Consider the following 26,456-nt stretch of genomic DNA (forward strand, 5'->3'; position numbering starts at 1 on the left):
ACTTGGCATGTTGTTTCAGAAGGTATTGGTCATATTGGACACCTCGCAAAAAGATCATTGTGCATAATATTCACATGTGGATGTTGGGCTGTTTTCATGTCCCATGTTTGCTTGATTTCACCTTTTGAAACTGTATGTTCCTGGAGAATTATCGCAGGATGCTGTAAAGCAGATGTTGTTGCTCTAATGTCTTTGGTTGTGCACATGTGTTCTGTAATAAAGCTAAGTGTGGCTGCTGTTCCACATCAATGTACCATACCTTATTTTATTATTCTCTCATTAACTTTATGAGATTGGGTGTACTCGGAGGGCTTGGTTAAACTGATGCATTAGTGCTTGGCAGCAAATGGTACGCAATGACGACTTACGTGAATGATTGGATGTGAAATGCAGATCACTGACCAATTAGAAAACGACAAAATCAGCCTGATCTGAGAAACATGAGCTGATAATTTAATCAGGGTCTTGGTGTCCCTGGCTCCTGGATATTTTTTTTTTTAACAGAAACTTTAAGTTCCTTGACCTTCTGGTTAAAAAACACCTTAAGTTACTGTAGCCTACATTTGGCAGAGTGTCTCCCTGCCCTTCCATGTGCCTGTGTGGAAAATCAAAGCCTGACATGAGTACGCAAAGTCATTATTTTTTCCTGTGTGTGGAATGTTGTAAACTTCTTCTTTCTTCTCTTTACTGAGCCTTATTGCTCACATAAAACGGCTCATACCACACTGTAGATGAGGTTTTATGTGACAAATCAAACGTGTTGCTCTGTGTGTGTGCAGACAGGATTTTATCTACTGTTGTAGGGGAAAACTGCCTGGAAATGGGGGTTTATTTTAAGGCTCAGTTTGTGACTTTTTCTGCAGACTTTACAGTTCGTCCTGCATTGCTGGGTTTGCAACAATGCAGCCAGAAACAAAGATGTATTTGTTGTTTTTTGTAACCATTTGGCTCAAAGGAGGCTTATGTATTTAATCCAGAAGCTGTAAAAAACTTTATGGGGTAAAATTAATAAGTTGTGATTTAACAAAAGGTTTGTATTTTCTTGAAGTTGATGCATATGATCGGCATGATAGGGATTATTTATGAGCAAACACTCGTAAACAAACCTCACTGGTGTGTGTGCAGCCATGTTCTCATGCATGTAATGGCCTTGTTTCAGCACAGAGCTCGATCTCTGGTCATTTATCTTGCACACACACACACACACACACACACACACACACACACACACACACACACACACACACACACACACACACACACACACACACAGGCTGCATTAATGTAAGAGAGGGTCCATTAGTTCCTGTCATCTGAGACAATCCCCCACTCCTACCCCTTATTCCCTTCTGTCTTCTGATTGGTTCTCATCAAAGCTGCTCTTTATCTGTTTTGTTTTAAGGGCTAAGTTGTGTGAAACTATCTCTGGTTTTATGAGCTCTAAATCCAGATAAAAAAGTTACCATAAAGCTGCTGAAGAGTGTCTGCTAACCTCTGGCCCTGGACGCCTCGCCAGGCTCGTGTCACCATAATGACCTCTGGCTATAAAAGTGTATTCCAATTACACGGCGTTCTTTTGTAGCAGTGATGCAGAGCGGCAGTAAATGTCAGCAGAGGGACAGCTGGCTGCAGCTTCACACACTCACCGCTGATTTAGCTGCTTCATTTGCTCTGAAGATAATACTGATCACTAACACGACACTTAGTCCAATCAGGATCATGTTCTGATATGTTTTCACGGCAGTAAAATTCATGTTCTGTGAAATGTGTTATACTTTAGAGCGTCGAACTCGTGAAAAATTGCTGATGGCTTTGGTGCATATTTGTGGGTTTCTTCACCCGGCTGCTGCAAAGAGGATGAGTTGACTGTGATGACTTAATCCTGAGTCAGAGTACAGCCATGAAAAGTTCCTCTTTAGTTACTTTAACTCTAAGTACCTAACAACATCTCCCTCAGAGAAAGACTTTTGTGTGAAAGATGGTTTTTACAAACCAGGGGGAACCAGATTACATGTCTTAACTGGTATGTTTTTGTGCTACCCAAACTTTGTTGGATCAAACTCAATCACTTCAGTTCATGGACACCAACTATTAATGTTCTGTCACAGCATACTTGAGGATTATTTGGACAATAAAGACTTACAAGCCCTAGCTCAAGTTCCCCCCAATAACAGTTGTAGTCCCTCCTGGGCTGTGCCAATTTGGATCCCCATTAGCTGGAACCCAGGAGCACAGCTAGGCTTCTTGGGGTCCAGGCTAAAAACAGACATATTTACAAGCGTATAATGTATAAACTTAAATTAACAAGAATGCAACACAGTCTGTACGATCAATCACATTTTGAAAAGGGAAATAAAACATACAACTCACTAATTACAACTTTTTAATAACATCTTTCAAAAATAAAATAAATAGATGTAATACACAAAACACTGAAGAAGGACACAACCACTTTGTGCCTATTGTCCTACACATATGATGAGCCAATGTGTTTTTTCAATTTCTTTTCTTTTTTAAATACATATATGTGTTAATTTAGTCAGTGAAAGTGGTAGGGAATTCCATGCCTTCATTGCTCTGTATTGCACAGTACATTTCAAGCAATTAGTATTTGCTTTTGGTAGTGAAAACTGCCCTTTAGTTGCCTGTCCAGTATTGTGCATGTACATTTCACGGTGTAGTTTAATTTTCTTGTACTTATTATTAGGAAGGGGCTGCACAGTGGCGCAACGGTTAGCACTGCAGCCTCGCAGCAAGAAGGTCACCCGTTCGATTCCCAGCTTGGTCGGTGGGCCTTTCCGTGTGGAGTTTGCATGTTCTCCCAGTGCATGCATGGGTTCTCTCCGGGTACTCCGGCTCCCACAGTCCAAAAACATGCTCATCAGGTTAATTGAGCACTCTAAATTGTCTCTAGGTGTAAGTGTGTGTGTGAATGGTTGTCTGTCTCTGTGTCAGCCCTGGGATAGGCTCCAGCCACCCACGACCCTGAACAGGATAAACGGTTAAGAAAAAATGGATGGATGGATGGATAATTAGGGATTATAAATTGCAAAAGTTTCCATATTGCCATGAGTAATGAAGCAGTCATCTTGTCCTCCACCTTTAGCCAGCCTAGACTTCTGTGCATGCTGTTGATACTAATGTCATATGGACAGATTCAGATTCAGACAACTTTATTAATCCCCGAAGGGCAATTCAGTTTGCAGTTACCCCTGCCTTGTTGAGTACATCATCTAAAACGAAACAAACAAATGGAAGCAAACAGCCTAATGTGACCATCCGTGATCACGTACACATTGTAGAGCCAGGTGTGCTGCCCTTGTTTTGTATGAGCTGCAGTTTTCTTAAATCTTTTCTTGTAGCATTTGACCATATTAACTGACAGTAATCAAGCTGTTTAAAAGAACATATTTCAGTACAAGTATTGTTAATTCAGGGGTAAGAAATGTTCTGTTTCTCCTTACCAAAGCCAAAGGCCATCCCATTTTGCTGACAAATTAATAAAATAATAAAATAAACACCTGAGGAAAAACATGGTGATACAGAATGATGATGAAGAGAGTCCTGGCTGTACCTTCTTACCTATCGCCACTCAACTTTTCAGACAGTGGACTGTCTGCACTTTGTCATGAAGAATGAAGGACCAGAGTGAATGATAAACATCATTTTCAATTTTTATGTGACCACAAAACTCACTTTACACATGATAATGACTGTAATGCCTCATTAAGATGTAATTACAGAATCTGTCTTCACATGAATGGATAAACATGACAAATTTGAGACACCATCTTGTGAATGACACCCATCATGTTTTATAGATACAAGCAGCATTCTTTACTTCACACAGCAGCAGGTGCATCCACAGTTTATGACTTAATGATTCCAGTTTCAGTGGTGGAATAATCAAGCTGTATGAAATTCACGTCCAAAACTTTCGGGTTGTGAAATCACTCCAGCTTCTGTCCAGATGGTGCGACATTAATCAGTCTGCTCTGAAATTTTAATCAAAGAGGTGCCTGAAAGACAGGCACGGCTTCTCCAGATGGAGTGAGATATTTCCTTTCCTATCTTTTATCCCCCTCTCATTCTCCTATTCCTCTCCTTCTTCTTCTTCTTCTTCTTCTTCTTCTGTAAACTGTTAAAGGAAAAGGTTGAAGAGATTTTTAACTCAGAACAGTGAGGGGGAGGAGAGAGAAGAGAGGAGATGTGACTGGGCCTCCACAGGAGATAGCAAAGATTAATCATCTTGAATACAAAGAAGGGGGTTAGTGTGTACTGCGATCTAACTGCATATTAATCATCTCCTTAACACACACACATACACACATTCACACAGTCGGATGCATGCTGTGAGCTTTCAGCTTTTAAACATAATAGACGAGCAAATGTTGTCAGCTATTATCTCAACTGATATTTTTTTCTTTTAGGGCAGAATAATAAACCAGGCCTTTACCGATCTTTCTCTATATATCTCAATTTTTCTTAACTGATCAACCCCTTTTTCTCACTCATGGTGAATCTTGCTGGCTTTTGCCTGCTTGATTTCACACTGACTCATTCTGATAATCAAAGATTTGACAGGGTTATTGACAGAAAAACTTTCAGGACAGAAAAAAGTCATTTTTTGTCTATTCATTTGGCTCACACTGAATATTTTGGAAGGCTTACACGTGCTTGTGTTAATTCTGCGTAAGCATTCAGTTACATCTGTACTTCTCCCCACTGCACCTTCCAGAAATAACACGATAGTTACGTTTGCTATCAATTCATCTCGAAACATGACGCCTTGGAAAAAAACAGAAGATATTCTTTCAGAGAAACTTCAACACAAATAACACAACACCTGTAGTTTTCCCTGAGTCATATAAGATTGCGCTGCTCCCCTTGACATAACTGCACAAACACTGCCCCTTTGTGGTTGAAAACTGTCACTACATCTGCTTCTTTTCCTAGATGACAAATCAGCGGAATTCGTCACGTGTGCCCAGTTTGAACCTAAAATTTAGCTTTGAAACTTCACTTAAAGTTGTAGTTGGTAGATTTCACACTCAACAAAGGAACATTATATATATTTTTCAAGGCTTTGATGTAAATGTGGTTTAATTCAGTAAGTGCATGGTTGCATTAAAACTCCAAATAAAGATGTTTTGGGCTCCTAATTGGGACAATAGTCATCATTTTTGTCTTTGATCACGATTGTCCTGACTTCAAGGATGAAACAGTGATATAAGTAATGAACAGAATACAAGCAAACAAAACTGAAGACTATTTATCCTGACTCGCTTTTCTGTTCTTATGAATAAATGGAGTGAGTGTGTTTGGGTGTATCTTCGTTCCAAAAGTGTGTGCGTACGCATGCGCAGACCGTACACGCAGCTTGCTCTCTTTACTCCTCTCGCGTGGCGCGTGACAGCTGGAGAAGGAGGCGTCAAAATCCGGAAACGAAAGTGAAAGAACTTCCCAACTAAAGATCGAAGAGGTGTGTATTCAGCTCCTACAGCCTCAGGTAAGTTGTAATATTTAATTACTGAAACAACGAGAAACGTCAGAAAGAGCTGTCGTTTTAGATTGTGTTTAAGTTATTCCCTCGAAGTTAGATTATCGTCTGAGAGAATCCAAACACATTTTCTACATAGTCATCAGCCGAAAGAGGCCTGACTGGCTTACGCTGATAACGTTTAGCATCTTTGTCCAACGAAAAATGGGGTAGATGAGGAAATCTAAGAGTAAACCTTGTAAATGCTAATAAATAAAAACAAAAAGAGAAAAACTTTTATATGAAAACCAAGAATTCAAGTTCTGCTTTGCATTTGGCCCCCAAATATGTTTTTGCCTTCGAGCTGAATGCAGGTGAAACACTTATACTCATATTTATTTTCTGGTTATCCCCCCCCCCCCTCTCTCTCTCTTTTCACAGATATGTCTTTTGCCAGTTGTTTGTTGTCTGAAGAGCAGTTTCAGTGCTCCATCTGTCTGGATGTCTTCACTGATCCAGTCACCATACCATGTGGACACAACTTCTGTAAGAACTGCCTCACAAAACACTGGGATGTTAATGAGCGATGTGAGTGTCCCATATGCAAAGATGTCATTAAAAAAAGGCCTTATCTACGAGTCAACACATTTATATCTGAGATGGCTTCTCAGTTCAGACACTCAGCTGTTAAGAAAAACAGCAGCCACTCGGTCCAGGTGAGTTCTTCCTCAGGAGAAGTAATGTGTGACGTCTGCTCTGAAACCAAACTGAAGGCCCTCAAGTCCTGCCTGACGTGTCTGGCCTCCTACTGTGACACTCACCTGGAGTTTCACCAGAAGATGACAGGACTGACAAAACATGAGCTGATTGATCCTGTGGAGAACCTGAAAGACAGAATCTGTAAGATCCATGACAGACCTCTGGAGTTGTTCTGTAAGACAGATCAGAGATGTGTTTGTATCAGCTGTACTGAGTTAGAACACAAGCTGCACTGTATTGTTCCCTTGATAGAACAACATGAAGGAAAGACTGCCGAGCTGAGAGAGACAGTGGCTGACATTCAGAAAATGATCAAGGTGAGAAACATGAAGATTCAGGAGATGAAGCAGTCAGTGAAGATTAGTAGAGAAGATGCAGACCAGGAGAGATCAGCCAGTGTGCAGGTCTTCACTGCTCTGATCCGGTCTGTGGAAGAGGGCCTGGCTCAGCTTCTTGACTTGATTGAAGTGAAACACAAAAAGACAGAGAAAAAGGCTGAAGGCTTCATCAAGGAGCTGGAAGATGAAATCTCTGAGCTGATGAAGAGAGGGGATGAGGTGGAGCAGCTCTTACTCACTAAAGGCCACCTCCAGTTCCTCCAAAACTTCCCCTCCCTGGGCCCTGCTCCACCCACCAAGGACTGGACAGAGGTCAAAGTTCACTCATCATATGAGGGGACTGTGAGGTCAGCTGTGGCTCAGTTACAGAAGACTGTACGTGAAGAGATTAAGAAGCACATTGAGCCTATATTGGAGAGGGTCCAGCAGTTTGCAGTGGATGTCACTCTTGATCCTGACACAGCGTATCCATCTTTAAGTGTGTCTAATGACAAGAAAAGGGTCTTCTATGATACAAGACAGGATCTTCCTGACAGCCCAGAGAGGTTTTCTCAGACTGGTTGTGTTTTTGGAAAAGAAAGTTTCTCAGCAGGGAAGTGTTATTTTGAGGTTCAGGTTAAAGATAAAAGTAAATGGGAATTAGGAGTAGCTCCAGGATCAATAAACAGGAAGAAAAGAGTCACACCAAACCAACAGACAGGCCCTTGGGTTTTAGCATTGAGAAATGGAAATGAGTACAAAGCTCTTGGTGTATCAGGTACCCTCTCGCTGAAGTCAAAGCCTCAGAAGGTGGGTGTGTTTGTGGATTATGAGGAAGGTTTGATCTCCTTCTATGACGCAGACACAGCTGCTCTCATCTACTCCTTCACCGGCTGTAACTTCACAGATAAACTCTTCCCCATCTTTGGTCCCTGTGCCAATGATTTAGGTGACAACTCTGCCCCTCTGGTCATCACTCCTGTGTAATATACACGTCAGATTTGTTTTTCTATTAGTTTGAAACCTGATGAACCATGTAAACATAAATAATGATTGTCAATAAATCAGTTAATTCAGTGGGCTGTTTTTGTCATTAAAATGTCTGAAGACTGTACCTATATGTTGTTGTTAGTAAAGAAAAAATGCAGTTTTCTTGCTTTATTTAGGATGGATGTTTTTGAGCAGTTTACTGACAGATTCAGAGACTTGTACAACAAATGAATATGCAGTTTGAAAATCTGCACACATGGTATGGATGTTTAGTATTTTTGTTTTTATATCTATGTTTAAAATAAAAAAGAGCTTAAAACCCCTACTATTACTTTAAGCTAATGATAGCAAAGCTAACATTACCAGCCTTCAGTTCTCAGCTCAGTTTGTTCCTATTTTTGTTGATTTTAAAGTCTGTTTTATACCTATCCCTTTTACTGTATTGCTTTTAGGATTTGTTTTGTAGCAATCTGAAACTGGCTTGCAAGGCAAAGTGTGTTATAAACAAAATCTATTATAAAGACAGCCTCTACAAAACAATATTGTTATTATTATTTTTTAAGTAGTTGTAGTTGTCATAGTATCACTAGATAATTTATAGGGCTAAAAAATCTTAGCGTAACTCATCAATAGTTTGGACCTTACATGTCAGAGATTTTGCTAGTTGCTGGACTACTGCAGAAAAATAAAACTTATCGCAGATTTTTAAGGGCTAAAAAAGGTAACAAGTCCTTTTCAGAGAGATTATTACCAAGCCATATAATATGAAACACATTGATAGACATGACCTGTAGTCATTACAGTACTGTCAGCTTTGTGTTTGTTTACATATATTCGTGTAGAATATTAATAGTGTAAAGTTTTGGATCTATTTACAATTTTTGGCAGAAATTTAAGGCCCAGAGAGCATCTTGCATTCTCTTTATAAAATATGGTTGATGGCAAGATGGGCAAAATGACAACACAGTGCAGATCTGAATCATCTATAGATATTGCCAACATGGACACTGATAAACTCACTGATAAAAGTCCAAAAATGACCAGACAGGTGACAAGGCAATTTCAGCGACTAATGTGTTAGTGTTCCTTTGTGTCCTCTCTCCTTTCCTCCTCTACTCAGGTAATCCAGCATTTCAGGAGCTTCATGGGTACTAGAGCTGTCTTTAACTGCATCTCATCCCCTCTTTTTAACAGTGAGTAACTAATTAAGACTAAACTTACTGACCTTTAATGCTGCCAGTGAGTTCAGTGAAGCTCTGAATGTTTTGCATTCTCTCCCAGTGGTTCAGATAAACATAATCCAAAACACAGTTATATTTATGTTCATAAATCTTAATTTGTTTCAACTGAGTTCTATGTTACATGAATAGATTACGCCCTCTACTGGACAAATTAGAGCTTCCCAGCAAATCACAGTGATGGTCTCTTCACCTCTCCTTATTAACAATGTGGACAGAGATTTGTTCTTAGTCTTTAAATGACTTTATTTGAATAAAATTAAAACTAACAAAAGACACTACAGACATTTTTTCTTATTCTGATTTATTTTTATTTATTTAATGCAAAAACTTAGAACTTAATTTTTACACTGAATAAAGATGACAAAAAGCAACTTATAAAGAAGTCATAATTGAATCCCTTTTTAGAAAATAGGATGTCATCATCTTTGAGGAAAAGAATAGTGAAGTATTTCTTGAATGCAATGTCAGTAAGTATCCAAAAATTAGAAAACAATCCAGTACCTTTAAAGATAATATTAAAATATGAAACGTTCAGAACAAATGAAAGATACATTGTTGGAAAAATTATTGTGTCTACACCATTTAGCAAAATGTAGCATAGTCAGAATATTGTTTTTTTTGTTATTTAAATGAAGAAATTCAGTATAGCACACAGTAAATCCCACACAATACATGTTTTAACTTAATTCACTAGTTCTTAAACAAACAAAACTCTGTTGGAAGGATGCAACAGGCCACAAATCTTACAGTCCACCATCACTTGTGAGATAAATTATTGATCAATTTTATGTTTCTGGTTTACAGGAGTGATGATCAGAGGAGCAGAGTTGTCACCTGAACTATTATTACAGGGACCAAAGATGGGGAAGAGTTTGTCAGTGAAGTTACAGCCGGTGAAGGAGTAGATGAGAGTTGCTGTGTCTACGTCATAGAAGGAGATCAAATTCTCTCCATAATCCACAAACACCCCCACCTTCTGAGGCTTTGACTTCAGCGAGAGGGTACCTGGGCAATTCAAAGCTGTGTATTCATTTCCTTTCCTCAATGCTAAAATCCAAGGGCCTGTGTGTTGGTTTGGTGTGATTCCGTCCTTTCTGTTTATTGATCCTGGAGCTACTCCTAATTCCCATCTAGTTTTATCTTCAACCTGAACCTCAAAATAAAACTTCCCAGCTGAGAGACTTTCTTTTCCAAAAACACAAAGATTCTGAGAAAACCTCTCCGGGTTGTCAGGAAGATCCTGTCTTGTACCAATGGAGACCCTTTTCTTGTCATTAGACACACTTAGAGATGGATTTGCTGTTTCAGGATCAAAAGTGACATCCACTGCAAACTGCTGGACCCTCTCCAGTTCAGACTCAAGCTGCTTCCTCACCTCTTCACGGACAGCCTCTTCTATCTGAGCTACAGCTGACCTCACAGTCCCCTCATATGATGAGTGAACTCTGACCTCTGTCCAGTCCTTGGTGGGTGAAGCAGGGCTCAGGAAGGGGAAGTTTTGAAGGAACTGGAGGTGGTCTTCAGTGAGTAAGAGCTGCTCCACCTCATCCCCTCTCTTTATCAGCTCAGAGATTTCCTCTTCCAGCTCCTTGATGAAGCCTTCGGCCTTTTTCTCTGTCTTTTTGTGTTTCTCTTCAATCAAGTCAAGGAGCTGAGCCAAGACTTTCTTCACAGACCGGATCAGAGCAGTGAAGACCTGCACACTGTCTGATCTCTCCTGGTCTGCATCTTCTCTGCTGAGCTTCACTGACTGCTTCATCTCCTGAATCTTCATGTTTCTCACCTCGACCATTTTCTGAATGTCAGCCACTGTCTCTCTCAGCTCGGCAGTCTTTCCTTCATGTTGTTCTATCAAGGGAACAATACAGTGCAGCTTGTGTTCTAACTCAGTACAGCTGATACAAACACATCTCTGATCTGTCTTACAGAACATCTCCAGAGGTCTGTCATGGATCTTACAGATTCTGTCCTTCAGGTTCTCCACAGGATCAATCAGCTCATGTTTTGTCAGTCCTGTCATCTTCTGGTGAAACTCCAGGTGAGTGTCACAGTAGGAGGCCAGACATGTCAGGCAGGACTTGAGGGCCTTCAGTTTGGTTTCAGAGCAGACGTCACACATAACTTCTCCTGAGGAAGAACTCCTTCGGACCAAGCAGCTGCTGGTTTTCTTTACAGCTGAGTGTCTGAACTGAGAAGCCATCTCAGATATAAATGTGTTGACATGCAGCTCAGGTCTTGTTTGAAAAATCCTCTTGCACAAAGGACACTCACACTGCTCGTTTACATCCCAGTGTGTTGTGAGGCAGTTCTTACAGAAGTTGTGTCCACATGGTATTGTGACTGGATCAGTGAACACATCCAGACAGATGGAGCACTGAAACTGCTCTTCAGAGAACATACAACTGGCAGAAGACATCCCTGGAAAGAGAAATGAATAAAGAAATATGAACTGAAACAGCCTTGCAGCAGTCAGTCTTAACACAGTAGTTAAGGCAAAGGTCTAAAGGAATGACATGTGTTTCAATATGACCAACCTGCAGTCCATTGATTAACATGCCACAAAGTAAGAGTTTGTTGACTTCATTTAAAGTTACACCATGCTTTTTAAATCTAACAAACACAATTAATGTCTTCATTTTAACAAACAAGACACCTTTAAGGAATTAGAAATGTATCTGCTAGTATGTGCTGGCTTTTTTTTTAGTAGTGCATGCTAAGAATATGATCACAAAAACTGTCCTAATGCCTGAACTCAGCCTTCGTGACAAAATGTAGCCAGTGTCAGACCACATCCAGCTGATAACCAGCCTCCAGTTCCGTCTTCTATGTAATTAAATAAATTATCTGTCAGTATGTCAATATTTAAGCTTAAACTTAACAGACTGCTTTGTCTGTTAACTAACCAACAACTATATCAGCTTTTTGTGGTTGTATAGGAAACAACTCGAAAACGATAAAAAAAAAAATTAAATATTTTTTAAATGATACAGCTCTATCTGTTGTTTCTCCTGGTTTTGTTACATTATCATTTAATAATGATAATTATCATATCTCACCTGAGGCTGTAGGAGCTGTATATCTATCCAGACGTGGTGTTCTCTGGTTGTCTCCCTAAGTTTCGTTTCCGGACTATGACGATGCAACACTTCTGCTGTCATGCTCCACCTCTCTCTGCTCCTTAAAGACGACGGATAAATAAATATTGAACCGACATTTTCAGTGACACAGCTTTACATGTCAGCAGTTTTCAAGAAGCAGAGTGGATATTTCGTAGTATATAAGGCAGTTTGAGCAGATATTTAACCACTTGACTTGGCAACAGCTTAAAAATCACTGTTGCTTTTATACAAGCAACAGATGCTACATATGTATCTACACTATCTATTTTGGTCGTGAATATGTTGTTTTGTAATGGTTTTTGATATATTAATGAAGGTTAACATTAATCAGTAGAGAATTCGTTTTTAACTTTTGTTCAGATTTAAAATTGGACACCAGGGGGCGGACAATCAATACTTAAATACTTTTACCGCCAAAAACGGAGAAATGAAACAGAAAGTTACTCTTGGATTTCAACCGTTTGAATTATTCCCCCAGAGATTCAAATGCTTCTTGCCCTCCTGAGACACCGGTAAGTTTCTTACATGATTGGTAAATAATTAACTCAAAGTAATATGGTTTTCCGTTTTTGAAGATGTTGAATCAGATCATATGCTTATTACATCCAATGTGGCAACAAAACATATCAGATTTCCCTTTTATCTGCATTGTTTATCCAGTGCTTTATTCTGCATTAGTGGATGGTTACTTTGCTATTCAAAGGCTGATACACTGTTAACAGAATGTGTTATCAAGGTGTGATGCTGATAAACGATAAATCATTTCCTCCACTAATACATCTGACTTGTTTTTAAGAGTTGGATTTCATACTCATATTTAAACAAAAAATATATATTTTCCAATGAGTCAAGGTCATTGTATGTGAACAACACCTACTGGTGATACCGTATCTCGAGTGATATTTGTGCAAAAAGGTGATGTTTAGATCAAACAGAGAGTGATCACAATATAGCCTGTGTTATGGTTTTTACTTGCCTTACCTTGTTTTTACTATTATGCCCTGGGACAAATTCAGTTTATACATGCAGCAAAACACTTAATGTATTGTGTTGTAGTACACAAAGTTCAATTTAAATACAAAGCCCTGAATGTGTAAAATAATCGCCATTTTTGAAACCAAATGCATATGGTTCTGCAGCAGAAAATATATCACAAAGGACATTAAAGTGCAGGGTATAAGAGATGTTCGGGGTGTTGTCTTTTTCCCACTTACTTTAGATAAATTCCTCAATTGATCTTCAAGACGTTACAGTCAGAATAGCATTTGATGATAATCATACATGAGGAATTCAAAACTAGTGGTAGAAAAACTATCTGGGGTGTACCTATTTAGTGGATTACTTGTCATTTGTAGCATTTGAGCTGAAGTGCAGTCACCCTCCACTAAATTGCGCCGTAGCTCCAGTGAGTGGCTACTGTTGCAATGCTTTACCACGCCGATGTAAACAGGCACAGATGGCATCTCATAGTGTGGCGTGGTTTGCCAGTATGTTGAGTTACAGAATGAAGAGATTTGGCTTGTCTGAATTGAATTTCCTATATCAACAACTTAAAAAACTTCAAATAAACCAGTTTATTGTAATGATAAAAGCTCACTGGTTTGGGAACCAGCATGACAGCTGATTTAATTAGGACATTAATTTATTTGGTGTTTTGTTTTTGCAGAAATGTCTTCAGTCTTCAGCCTCCTCACTGAAGAGCAGTTTCAGTGCTCCATCTGTCTGGATGTCTTCACTGATCCAGTCACCATACCATGTGGACACAACTTCTGTAAGAACTGCCTCACAAAACACTGGGATGTTAATAAGCGATGCGAGTGTCCTTTGTGCAAAGATGTCTTTGAAAAACGGCCTGAGCTGCGAGTCAACACATTCATATCTGAGATGGCTTGCCAGGTCAGGATGTCGGCTGTGAGCAAAGCCAGCAGCTACTCGGTCCAGAGGAGTTCTTCATTAGGACAAGTTCTGTGTGATGTCTGCTCTGAAACCAAACTGAAGGCCCTCAAGTCCTGCCTGATGTGTCTTGCCTCTTACTGCGGCACTCACCTGGAGCCTCATTACAGAATCCCAGGCCTGAAAAAACATGAGCTGATTGATCCTGTGGAGAACCTGGAGGACAGAATCTGTAAGAACCATGACAGACCTCTTGAGATGTTCTGTAAGACAGATCAGAGATGTGTTTGTCAATTCTGTGTTGAGTCGAGTCACAAGACGCACCTTTTTGTTCCAGTGATGGAAGAATACAAGGTGAAGAGAGTTGAATTAGCTAAGTTAGAAACTGAAATTCAGGAGAAGATCCAGGGCAGACTGCTGAAGATCAAGCAAATCAAACAGTTAGTGAAGCTCAGCAAGGAGGATGCAGATGGAGAGAGTGCAGCCAGTGTGCAGGTCTTCACTGCTCTGATCCGGTCCGTGGAGGGAGGCTTGGCTCAGCTCCTTGACTTGATTGAGGAGAAACACAAAAAGACTGAGAAACAGGCTGAAGGCTTCATCAAGGAGCTGGAAGAGGAAATCTCTGAGCTGATAAAGAGAGGGAATGAAGTGGAGCAGCTCTCGCACACTGAAGACCACCTCGTATTCCTCCAAAACTTCTCCTCCTTGAGCCCTGCTCCACCCACCAAGGACTGGACAGAGATCAGAGTTTACTCATCGTATGAGGGGACTGTGAGGTCAGCTGTAGCTCAGCTTGCAGGCAAACTCAGTGACGAGATGAGTAAAATGTGTACTGATGTAGATTTGAAGAGGGTCCAGCAGTTTGCAGTGGATGTCACTTTTGATCCTGAAACTGCAAGTCCTTATCTCATTCTGGCTGATGATGAGAAACAAGTCAAGTCTGTTGATGCACTACAGAATGTCCCAGATAACCCAAAGAGGTTTTCCATTTGTAATGGTGTTTTAGGAAAGCAGAGTTTCTCCACTGGGAAATTTTACTACGAAGTTCAGGTTGCAGGGAAGACTGACTGGGATTTGGGAGTGGCTGCTGAATCAGTGGTCAGGAATGGAAAAATCAGATTGTCCCCCAAGAATGGCTTCTGGACCCTGTGGTTAAGGAATGGAAAAGAGTACAAAGCTCTTGCTGGTCCTGGTGTTCTCCTCTACCTGAAGTCAAAGCCTCAGACAGTTGGAGTATTTGTGGATTATGAAGGGGGTGCTGTCTCTTTTTATGACGCAGATACAGCAGCTCTCATCTACTCCTTCACTGACTGTAACTTCAGTGAGAAACTCTTCCCATACTTCAGCCCCTGTAGTACAGGTGGTGGCATTAACATTGCTCCCCTGATCCTTCGTTCTCTGACCACACAGAGTGTCATTTGAGTTCCTTTTCAAATGATCAGAAATGAGTTGTTGGTCAGTGTAACAGAAAAATGTCAACATACCCCAATTGTATAAGTAGTTAAACTACATTTCAAACAGCACTAACAGCAGGGGGGAAGGTGAAACCACCCCTACACCCTTTCTTATCACAACCAATTTTGCTGTGGGTAACCTTTTCACTAGGGATGTGCAAGTACTGGTTTCGGGTACCAGGCCGATACCAGCCTTATTTCAAGGTATCAGTAATCATGAAGGCTGCTGTTACCAGTAGCTGATACTCAAGGCAAACATTATGTTGAGTAAGTCCCCCTTGCCAGTAGTTGGTGCTAAATTGCTGCAGTTTGACTCCAGGACAAATGTGAGTCAGGTCCTGTTCAGAGAACATAAAAGAACCAGGGAGAGTTAACACTTAAACTGTGTTATTTTGCACCTTAGTTTAGTTTTGGCACTTTTGTTAATTTGTTTTACACAGACCTGATAAATGCTGTGTGTAGTATCAATTCTGTTAAATGCAATTTTTTTTTTATCTATTTAAGAAAAGTTGCTCCTGCCTTATGTGAGTGTTTTAACATCAGTAAAACTGTTGGATTTACTTGTTACAAATTATTTTCAGCGATGAACTTACAAGACCTGTGGAATCCTTGTTAATTTCATTTTAACTGTACACAATTATGTACCATGTTTGCTTTTTTGGTAACCACAATGCTTTGCTGTTTTTCTGATAGCTTTCTGTCCTTTAGACAGGGTTAAAAACCATTCATCATCTGTAATGATAAATATACTGTGGGTCATTATTTCTGCTTTTTTACTTGTACCTGGCTAAATAGAGGTTAGATTAAAACAAATGAAATAAAAAGATAAAACATGCTTGCTAACATGAATTATTACGACTTATTTGTGTCATGGCTAGATGTAGATCTCCCCCCCCCCCCCCCCCCCCCAATACGCAAAAGGTGCTTCTGTTCCATATTTTGAAATTTTAAGAGAGGACACATGTTTACATTTTTAGGCTACTTACTTACCTTTTTCTTAAAGCAAGTCATATTTTAATTGATTAAAACCCTTTCATACACTGGTAGTTTATTCTGTGTTGATTACATTTACAAGTTAACTAGTTTATAATATAATTAATAAAACAGATGGTCATTTAGGTCATTGCTATTTGATATTTTGTCACTTTTACATATCAGTAAAAGGAGGAAAAAGAATGCTAATCTTTTGATTATCAACAGTACAAATTAAAAATCAGTTGGACAAGTAATAGTTATCAAACTGAAATAAATTAATAAAGTTTTTAAATATATATATATATTATCATCATTAATAACACTATTATTTATTTGGTCATAGTCGATCGAATGCATTTAAATGTTGATTGCAGTCCTGATGTTTTTTTAGCACCAGCTCTGAGGACCTAAAGATGCTCCAGAAAACCCTGTGCGTGGCCCTTTAAGGCTCGTGCAACGTCAAGCATCCGTCTCTCAGTTTACACGTCACATTCCGGAAGTGTAAACATGGAGGACGGGAGAGAAGCTTCCACGAAATCACTTCTCAAAGATGGTAAATAACTGGTTTATTTGCTGTGTCTCTACCTCTAAAGCATATTTGTTTGTGCCGACCGATATTTCTAAAAGATAATAAAACCTGCTTTGAGAGTTTCGCTCATTCCTGCCGAAGCTAACTCCTGCAAAGGATATTTCCACAAGAAACCAGCCAGTACACATAATGTTTATTTATAACGACGTGTTTGCCCTTTTAAAATATGTGTACTTGAAATGTTAAGAAGACACTGAAAGTTTGCATTTTATACGGTTCATTTTTTGCATAATTTTATAAATTTTATTGAAATAATGTGTAAATTGGTGACAGAAACTTTGAGGGATTTTTTATTTTACATGATCAAGCAATGCATTGAGAAACATCATGGCGTTGACATCTTTAAAATATATTAAAACGCGCAGGTGTATATGGAAGTTAAGAAAGTTAAAACAAAGGGTCAGTGTTAGGGTTGGCATTAGATTGCATTGAGCTGAGAGTTTATTTTATTAACTTTTCATTTTGGTGTAGTTTAGTTCCACTAAAATCAAAACTTCCACTCAAGAATTTCTAGACAAACAGAAAAGCCACTGAGAGTGCTTAAACATATGAACATAAGAACATTTGTGTGTGCTATTTTTTCAGAGTGCTACAGTGACTTTTTGCCTGAGGACTTTGATGTGAAGACATACACAGCTCAGGCCATCCACCATGCTGTCATTGCAGAACAGCTGGCCAAGCTTGCACAGGGCATCAGTCAGCTGGACAAGGAGCTGCACAGCCAGGTACAAACATTTTATTTTCTTTCTAAGTTCTTCTCTCTTCACATTACCAACACTTCCTGTTTATATGGCTTCCTGTTTATAATAAGGTAAACTTCACATTGCATGGAGAGATGCAATCGGATGAACAGAGTGAGCAAAGTAGCAAGAAACATGTGAAGTTATTTTCCCCTCTGCTTTAAAGTGTAAACTCTCAATTATTCCACAAGTAGTTAGGGTGTGATGTGAAAAATAGGGCTACAATGGGATGTGTGCTATTATCCTCATTATACATAGTTATATGCTTGTGTTCGATTATTTACATGACATCTCCAATGTCTGCCCATGCTAAGATAATTATTCTAACAGCTGCTAAGGATGATTTGGGACTTGTGTCTTTCTTTTTAATAGATTTAACATGTTTGTATTTTTTCTATTTTGTGGTCATTCAAGTTTTCACAATAAAAGTCTGTTTATAGTTAATACTGTTTTTACCTTATCAATATTTATGTCTCTTTCTAGGTTGTGGCCAGACATGAAGACCTCCTCTCACAGGCAACTGGGATCGAGTCTCTTGAAGGTGAAAGCTCAATTCACTCATGGTTTCTTTATGATTTAAGAAAAGTGCACAAAGGAACAATGTTACAGATTTAGATTGATCAATCCAGCCTGGACTTAGAAAATGAAACCTTGTGCAGAAAGCAACTGAAGGCACAATGACCCCCCCCCCCATATAAATAAATGAATAATAATAATTGAAATAACATTTTGCTGGTTAAACTTGAACAGTGCTGTTTCTGATCTATTGTAGTTTAGAGGTTGTACCACAAGGGAGAGCCAGTACTCTCTATATGAAGTCTAAGTTCCTCTATAAATTGGGGTGAAAATACTCTAAGTAGAGACCATGTTGATGTTTCAGGGGTCCTTCAGATGATGCAGACGAGGATCAGTGCTCTGCAGGCTGCTGTCGACAGGTAAATTTACGTTTTCAGATCCTAAGCAGGTCAGGTGTTTGCACAGACACACACCTGTTCACAACCTCTGTCTTTTTGCTTGTTGTTCTGTTTCTTGGGCTATCATGAAAACAGTTCAGTGATCTATCATACACAGGATGTACTATGACAATAATTTTTTTTTTGTTTGATAAACACTCACATCCTACTTTGTGTGATTTTCTGCTAAGTATCTTGCTTTTATAAGGTTTTTAATCAATTTAAGACGAGAGCTAAAAGGAGAAACATGAAGATTTCAGCACCGAATCAAAGATTTATTACCTTGTAGTTTTTATACAAGTACTTTGTCTTGGTCTGTTGGTACCAACAGTAAAAACAACAACAATAACAAAAAAAAAAAACAGGTAACATGAATCAAATAATTGTAAGAATATTAAAAAGCAGTGTTTGTTTGAGAAAGGGATGAAGGCGTTTATATTAAGGCAATAGAATAAGATAAAATAAACATTTTTCATTCACTCTTCTTAAATAACACAAACAAAATTACTGTGGGAGGAAAAACTGCCTAATCCAGCTTTCAAACAAGGTTTGAGCTGTTATTTGATTTGTTTTAGATAACCTTTCTTGTTACCCTCCTTGCTAACAAAAACAGCCAAAGATGGCGCCAACGCCGTCTCTATATAGATTTGCCACTTTTGCAGTCTCTCTCTGAATATTTGTGTACAAATATAGCTGATTCCAGAAAACCACAAACCGATCACTCCTTTGACCTCCAGTAACAGATTTAGACCAGTTAATCTGAAGGCTAGATTTTGCATGCTAACCCCCGCTCCACCAAGCAGCCCCACACTCATGTCCAATGTTTGGAAATGTTTGGTACTAAACCTCAAATGTCTTTCCAGGATAAGGACCAAGATTGTTGACCCATATAACAAGATCGTGGCGCGGATCACTCAGCTGGCCAGACTGCAGGCAAGTCTCCACACACGCCTCATGATGGCATTGTGTTCTGACAGAAGGGAAAGAAATTTGCATGACCTTTTAACTAAAGGATGCTTTTCAACATTTGATTCCAAAGCTTTCCAAAACCCACAGAGAATTAATGGCGTGTAGGAGAGCGGAACAGCATTTGTCTGCCCGCATGTAGGCTACAGATTAGCTCCATGGAGAGCTCCGAGCTTCTGTGTGTGCAGTTCAGTAAGAACGAAGCAGCAGCTCTTGTGTTTGTGCGGCCGAGGGGAATCATGATTACATATTGATGAAACAGCGGCTGTTAAAAGGTCACGATGATTCTAAGGCCGCTCTCCAGGGCTAATGGCTCTGTGTCGCTCAGAGTGTGTTTGTGTGTGTTCGTATGTGTGTGAGTGTCACTCTGAGTCTTGTTTCTGGCTTGAGTCTTCAGTATGAGCAGGATGTGACTGAAGAAGCAGCTGATCAGTCTCTTGGTGGAATCCAAGGCTTCTGTTTCCCCTCACCCTCCTGTTTGTCTACTTCTACGTGAATGGAGAGCCTTGTTTCTGAAATATCTCTTAAATTTATTATCCTTGCTTCTAACTATGCTACTGTAGCCTGTTTTTATTACAATGATCTAATCTACCTAAGGGCCCAGCTGTCAAAAAAAGATCTGCTCAGATAATGACTGTCACAGTGGAAAGTGGTTGCTTCGAAAACAGGTAATCAGGTAATCCCATTTGTTTATTGTGTCAACAAAACCTCTGAGTGGTGATGTGCTAAACCAACAGACAGATTAGGTGGACGTTAGATTCCCTTACACCTTTGTCTCACTCTCCAGAAAGAATGTATGCAAAGAGAATCAGACCGACGTAAATCCTGCTGTGTTACTGCTATCCTGACACAACACTGCCCAACTTCTCTGTCAGCTATTCAGTCTGCACAGTGCTGTCATGTTTGTGCTCATCAGCCTGCCTGTTTATCTCTGGATGATTCTGTTACTATCATTAGACTTTGTGTTTCTTTCCCTCTGTGCTGAACTGTTTCTTCCTCAGAGTGAGAAATTACCTAAACAAGCTATTTCCTCTCTGCACAATTTTTCATACTGTATTTAAACAAACAGGAGTTTCCCATTGGTGCAACCTATAGAACAGTATTTCCTATCTGTTAGGTTGGCCTATTCCATGGTTTGTTTACGGAGTTTTTAAAAATGGTGCCAAAGATTCACAAATTTTGTGGAAAAACTGGACGAGATAACAGTGGAATATAAAACTGAGATATAAAAAGTTGAACACTTTCAAAAGCATTATCTCTTTAATTCAGAAAACATTACCCCTCTGTATTGCTCCGTATATCCCCCAAGCAAATAGGAACTTTGGCTTCAGATTTTCCCAGATGAGATCAAGATTGTGCCATAAAGGAAGCAGCATAAATCTAAGACGTTATCTATCAACAAAGGGGACACAAAAATAGGTGACAAAAGCAGAAAACGTGGTAGACAAAGGTCTCAGCTATAACAAAAAAGTAGCGGTGTGCAAATCAGTGTTTTCCCTACCATTATGTAGAGGGGATGGCCCGCCCCCCTGGAAGTCGAGTTGATTTTATTTTCCGTATCGTGCCAGATCACAGCAGAAGTTATTAAAAGTTACTCAGTTAAAAGTTAATTAGGTCTATACCTTGTTTTTTTGTTTAACAAACTAAATACCCTTATGTTATTTATATAATTTTCAGGATGGGATGTCGTTTGTACATCGCTGGGTTTACATTTCTACTTGCAGAACTTTACTGTTAGCACGTGCTCTTTTGGGCACGGTGAAGCTCTGCTCCAATGCGTTTGCAGACACACAAGCATGTGCGTGCATTTACATGCACAGACAAGCACATTCCATATAGCTGACAGAAAGCAGTGGAAGAAATATCTCCCAGCGCCTTCTCTGTGAAGATGCATCACTCTTGCAGCATCATTGCAGATCGATCTGAAATAGCTATGCATCAATACCAACGTCTGTATCAATTTCCAGCCATACTTGTCTGTTGAGATTGATAGTTAAGTTTCAGTTTCATTTCTCCGAGTGTGCTTTACCCCTCATCCCCTTTTCTACTGTGTTTGTTGCGGCTCAGCAACATCATTCAGCAGACTGCTGGCTGCATCATGGAAAAGAGGAGCTTCATCTGGTGTTATTTTACAGATGCAGACCAAAATACTGCAAGCTGCGATGTTTTCAGAGAACAAATAAGGTTCTGTGGCAATATCACAAATGTATACAAACATTTTATAACACCAAAGCTGCAAAGTAATCAGAGGGAGAAGAATCCCCCAACTACAACCAGACCCCTGGCAGAGTCCTTTCAGTTTGGCCAACAATGTACAGGTAGCTGATTTATGGAAATGAAAGTAAAACTTAGTCACCTCCAACTTTAGTTCATGCTATTTTCAAAGTTTAATTGGTCATCATAAGTGTAAATTTTGCAAACTAATAAGATGTAGACCATTGAGACAGTCATGTAAGTTGTTCAGCGAAGAAACCTGGCAGTGGAACTGAAAATATATGACTATATAAAGATATAGGAGTTGTTGTTTATCTTGAGCTGAAATACGAATATGGATGATGGATTAGCTGCTTTTGTATTTAAAAAGTATTGGTATAGTGAGAACTTAAGACATGACTAAATGTTGAGCCAAACTATTAATTAAGAGATGCTTCAACTGAACAGAAGACTCAGCAGGGACAGGTCATTTATCCACAGTCAATGTTACTATCCCCTGCTTGCACTTTGTTTTACTGGGAATGTAATACGCATCACATCATCGTTTGCGTTTTCATTCGCTTCGAGCAATGTTCACATGAAAATGATCATCAAAAGGCAACAGTAGCTCAGCATTTTCTGTCAAAAAAAAAAGCCTTAAGCTGAAAAAGGCTTGTTGGGTGCAGCTCAAATCAATGAGTTTTCTTACTGTCAAACAAAAATGGGAATAGGAAAAAAACAAACACTGCCACTTTGCACCAAACATTGCTTTTCTGAAATCTTTTTCAAGGTAACAGAAAAAACTCAATTTTATTTTGATTATCCTGCTCCTTGGGGACACAGTAGTAGTAGTCAGAGTAGAGATGAACAGATTGACAGGCATGTGACAGAAACCAGACGATTTTCAGCCTGTTTGGCAGTGATTAGTGACCAGCTGGCTCTCTCAAACTGATCAGATTTTGTGCCGATCACAGATTATTAGCAGTATGTTTTATGCCTTACGCACAGTGACATCTCACTGACCAGGCAGTCCTAAACATGAGGTAACATGTCGGCAGTGTGGACATGAGGGGACAAAAAGGAGGAGGATACAGAAAGAAGCATGATAAGTTAGTCCAGTCATTAAATATTATCTGCAAATCAGATGAAATAACCTGAATCTGCAGGGGACTTGTTCCTTTGAGCCAGCTGCGTCTGTGTGTCACTATGAACAAACACTCCTGACCCCTCATGGGCAGAATATCATAGATGTATAGAATATAATAGAAAATACTTTATTTATCCCCAAGGGGAAATTCAGGACTCACAATAGCAATCAAGAAAACAAAAGTAAAAAAGTGTTTAGAAAGTTCAAAAAGGTCCATAAGAAAACAGATGATGACAGCTTGTCAATCATTGTCCAGCTCAGCCAGCCTCCACCTCCACAGGGTCCAGGACTGAGCTTCTTCTGCAGTCTGTTCAGTCTCGGTCTCCTGTATCCTGTCTGCTCACAGCAGGCGAAGTTCTTCTAATGTGGAGTTTGTGTGTGGTATTAGCCCCATTAGCCATGTTTGTGAATAGCATGGTGCTACTCTGTCTTCTGGTATTCCCTCTGTTGCTGGGTTAGCACGGCTAGCTCATCCATCTTATGGAGATAGATCTTACGTTCCCAATAACAATGGCTGGAAAGACAGGTCGATGTCGTCACTTCTTAGCTCACACGTCGTCCTCACCTCCTTCTCCTCACCTTGTGGGAAATCATCTGGCCTTGCACAAGTTAGCATTGACATGCTACAGGCTGCTAAAAGCTGATTTCACATGTAAACAATGCAGGCATGGTTACATGAAGGATCTCCAGACAAACACAGGAGCAAAAATTGTAAAATTATCACTGAAGACAAAACCAGTTTGGTGTCCACGACGACAAATGAACCATACAAAGTAATGATCCGCTCCAAATGCAGAGATGACGAAAAAGAGATGAAAAAATTAGAATTAAAACGGACAAGGAAGAGAGGAAGCCACAACGAGATGGTGCCCAGCAACAATCACAGTATGAGTGTTAAGTTTAAGTATTGCAGTAAAGAGAGTCTTACAGATTGATGTATAATTGACGGCAACAAGATCAAAGCTTTTTGTCGCTGCAACAGGTATTGTGCTTTTCAGGAGGCATTATTATGAAACTGAGACTATTTCATCACCAGTTTTCAAATCCTCACATCACTTTTACCATTAAGACCAAAACAGAGGGTGAAGCACTTCTTGCAGCCCCCTTTTTTAGTTTTATGCAATGATGAAATCATAGTGTAAGTCTTACTCATTTTTTTAGTGGTAAGAATTCACTTCCCACATGCCCCACACTTTAAGACCACACTTTCCTCAAAAAGCTTGCAGTCAGCCCAGCATGAAACGCTTGTATTGAATTGAGTTTATTTGGGGTAGCCCCTTGAGATGCAGCATCTTGTTTTCGCCCAAGTTGCTGGATGATACCTGCCACCTCAGGAACTCTGTGTCAGAACTAAAAGTCTGCTGTAAATCTAATCTGTCTCTTCCAACAGCACTTTACTCTGTTCAAAATGTAACTGAGCAACATCCTCTCTCGCCTTTTTCTTTTTTTAAACTTATTTGAAGTTACAATTTTTCTTTTTTTTTTGCTCTTCCTCTCTGTCCATTCACTTTTAAGAGTCATAATATGGATTAGATACAAAACAAAAAAAATAATTTGAAATGAATTTATAAAAAACGAATAATGATAAAAACAATAAATAAAATACAATAGAATAAAATAAATCAATAAAAAATAATGTATAATAAAAACAATAAATAAAATACAAAAAAATAAAAATAAATCAATTAAAAAATAAAAAATAATTTCTAAATATATTTTCCTTTGTCAATTTAGGAGTCTGTCATGTGGTCATGTAGTTCTTCTAGTCTAGGCCTTCAGCTAAATATCCTTTTTGGTAAACATCTAAACCTTTTTCTTTTTTGTGAGGATAATCTGGTGTTTAAATGGCCTTAAAGGCAATTCCTGTTATTGGTGGTGAAATACACTCTTCTTTGGGTCAAGTTTAGCCTGTTTTGGAGCCTTACACAAATAGACACAAAGTGCATGTTTATAGCACTCTGTGAAATACTCAGTAAATATTTAATGCCAGTGTTTGAAAGATGAGACATTTCTACGTAGATTTAAACAGCATTTGTGTTTGAGTTCAACCAGTAAACAATTGATTCTTCATCGACACGACATCTGCCAGTAAAGCTGTTTTCTGCTGCATCGCCACAGAGTAGGCTTCAGTGTCTCACCTGAGCATGCATAAGCATTGCAGCACACCCACTCACAGTGTTTCTGATTCATGTTCCTCACAGGTGGCCTGTGACCTGCTGCGGAGAATCATCCGGATCTTGTACCTCAGCAAGAGGCTTCAGGGGCAGCTGCAGGGGGGCAGCAGGGAGATCACCAAGGCAGCTCAGAGCCTCAACGAACTGGGTGAGAGCATGCATGTGTGCTAGTGTGTCTGTTTTTACAATGCTGTGACTGCTGCAGCAGCAAACTTTACCTTATTCCCCAAGCTGAGGTTTGAAATCACTGCTGTCCTGTCACTTTATGATTATTTGTAGCAGCATCAGACACGTGGCTAAATGTTTGGCTACACTTAAAGTACCTGGAGAATTGGAAGACAACACTTGAGTCTGCAGTGTTGATATGTTTCGGTTTGTGCGATCGCAGGAAGAAGATATCTTACAGCGGCTTTAGCTAGGACGATTGAAAGGGCGGTTGACCTTTAAATCAGAGCGGTGTCAGCTGCAGGGTTCACGGCATCCTGCTCGGGGGGATGCTCGACAGGTTTAACACTATCCAGAACTTCAACAGGACTGGAACATAAACACACAAAAAGATCATTACAGCACTTTGCCAATTTAGGAATATTTTGAGAAGCAGAGCTGGTGTGCATGACTCTACCATGCTTTTAGATGTATGTGTTCATACATTATGCATTTATAACTAAATCCTGTGATCAGCAGCTTCTTCACTCCAGTTTTTCCTCCTTTCAATTTTTTTCCATCCTTGTTTTTAAGAGCCTTTTAGTTGCAATTTGTCATTAAATTTGAGGCAAAAAAACAAAAAAAGATTTTAAAAAGCTTTAAATGGATGTACTTTCTCAGCATTGTAATGGTTTTAGCCTATCGTGTCAGCTAGCTTTAGCACTATACCATAGCCAGTTTGGCTATCATCATCATTATCATCAGCACTGCCCTGATGCCCAGTTCAACCCAAGGTTCCCTTTTCTTTCAGCACTCCATCACAGACCTCGACTCACATGGTCAGAATTATTGCTTGAGAGGTTCAGGAGACCGTGTGACCTTCTGGTGTCAGCAGAGGAAAAGTGATATTGATGCATTGCGTGCCGCTGCCACCGGTTATCTATCTCTCATACGGCCCTTAGTTATCAAAGGCATAGAGCGTGACAGAGGGGGTTCACAAGGACAAGTGTTTTTAGAAACCTGTGCCTGTTAGCATGCGACCACTTCTCATACCACACACACACATACACACACATACACACACACAGGCTTGTACAAATTCCACTGGCTGCAGATAGCTTTTGAATGGGCTCAGTGTCCTCAGTTTTCTCTAGCACAACGGGCTCTTAAAGGTGATACAGTGTTGGTCTCATGTCTTTTGTACCAGACTGTTGTTGTCCAACAATTCCAGCAATTTATCAAGTGGGCTCTGGCTTTTTTGTGTGTGTTTTTTTTCTTCAGGGTTCTGGGATCACTTAAGTGGGGTTAAAATGGGTTATCTGA

General features: G+C 39.6%; 4 protein-coding genes across 5 annotated transcripts in view; 3 read left to right on the forward strand and 1 right to left on the reverse strand.

Moving 5' to 3' along the window:
- The first annotated feature begins 5,429 nt into the window (after window positions 1-5,429).
- On the forward strand, window positions 5,430-7,807 carry LOC141810854 (E3 ubiquitin-protein ligase TRIM39-like). The gene is made up of 2 exons (XM_074698690.1): window positions 5,430-5,509; window positions 5,921-7,807. The coding sequence occupies exon 2, from the start codon at window positions 5,923-5,925 to the stop codon at window positions 7,540-7,542; it is 1,620 nt and encodes a 539-aa protein (XP_074554791.1). The 5' UTR covers window positions 5,430-5,509; window positions 5,921-5,922; the 3' UTR covers window positions 7,543-7,807.
- Window positions 7,808-9,299: 1,492 nt separating this feature from the next.
- LOC141810853 (E3 ubiquitin-protein ligase TRIM39-like) lies at window positions 9,300-11,942 on the reverse strand. Its single transcript, XM_074698689.1, has 2 exons — window positions 11,843-11,942; window positions 9,300-11,204 (listed from the first exon to the last, which is right to left on the reverse strand). Exon 2 carries the CDS (start codon window positions 11,200-11,202, stop codon window positions 9,559-9,561), a length of 1,644 nt encoding a protein of 547 aa, XP_074554790.1. The 5' UTR covers window positions 11,203-11,204; window positions 11,843-11,942; the 3' UTR covers window positions 9,300-9,558.
- Window positions 11,302-16,032, forward strand: LOC141810851 (E3 ubiquitin-protein ligase TRIM21-like). 2 transcript variants are annotated; one of them, XM_074698687.1, is made up of 2 exons: window positions 11,302-11,349; window positions 13,572-16,032. In XM_074698687.1, the coding sequence occupies exons 1-2, from the start codon at window positions 11,340-11,342 to the stop codon at window positions 15,218-15,220; spliced, it is 1,659 nt and encodes a 552-aa protein (XP_074554788.1). In that variant the 5' UTR covers window positions 11,302-11,339; the 3' UTR covers window positions 15,221-16,032. The 2 variants fall into 2 exon arrangements, with proteins under 2 accessions (XP_074554788.1, XP_074554789.1); XM_074698688.1 differs by lacking the exon at window positions 11,302-11,349 and adding an exon at window positions 12,018-12,417.
- A 637-nt stretch (window positions 16,033-16,669) lies between these two features.
- Window positions 16,670-26,456, forward strand: part of cog5 (component of oligomeric golgi complex 5) — a 57,808-nt gene continuing 48,021 nt past the window's right edge. Inside the window, exons 1-6 of the mRNA XM_074698691.1 lie at window positions 16,670-16,780; window positions 17,402-17,541; window positions 18,040-18,097; window positions 18,437-18,491; window positions 19,373-19,442; window positions 25,017-25,137. Of these exons, the coding sequence (XP_074554792.1) occupies window positions 16,735-16,780; window positions 17,402-17,541; window positions 18,040-18,097; window positions 18,437-18,491; window positions 19,373-19,442; window positions 25,017-25,137 (490 nt within the window). The 5' untranslated portion in view covers window positions 16,670-16,734. The remainder of the gene's footprint in view (window positions 16,781-17,401; window positions 17,542-18,039; window positions 18,098-18,436; window positions 18,492-19,372; window positions 19,443-25,016; window positions 25,138-26,456) is intronic.

Source organism: Halichoeres trimaculatus, unplaced genomic scaffold (genome assembly GCF_033239565.1).
Source record: "Halichoeres trimaculatus isolate MK-OKI-2021-1 unplaced genomic scaffold, fHalTri1.1 fHalTri1_scaffold_21, whole genome shotgun sequence".
Classification (NCBI taxonomy): domain Eukaryota; kingdom Metazoa; phylum Chordata; class Actinopteri; order Labriformes; family Labridae; genus Halichoeres; species Halichoeres trimaculatus.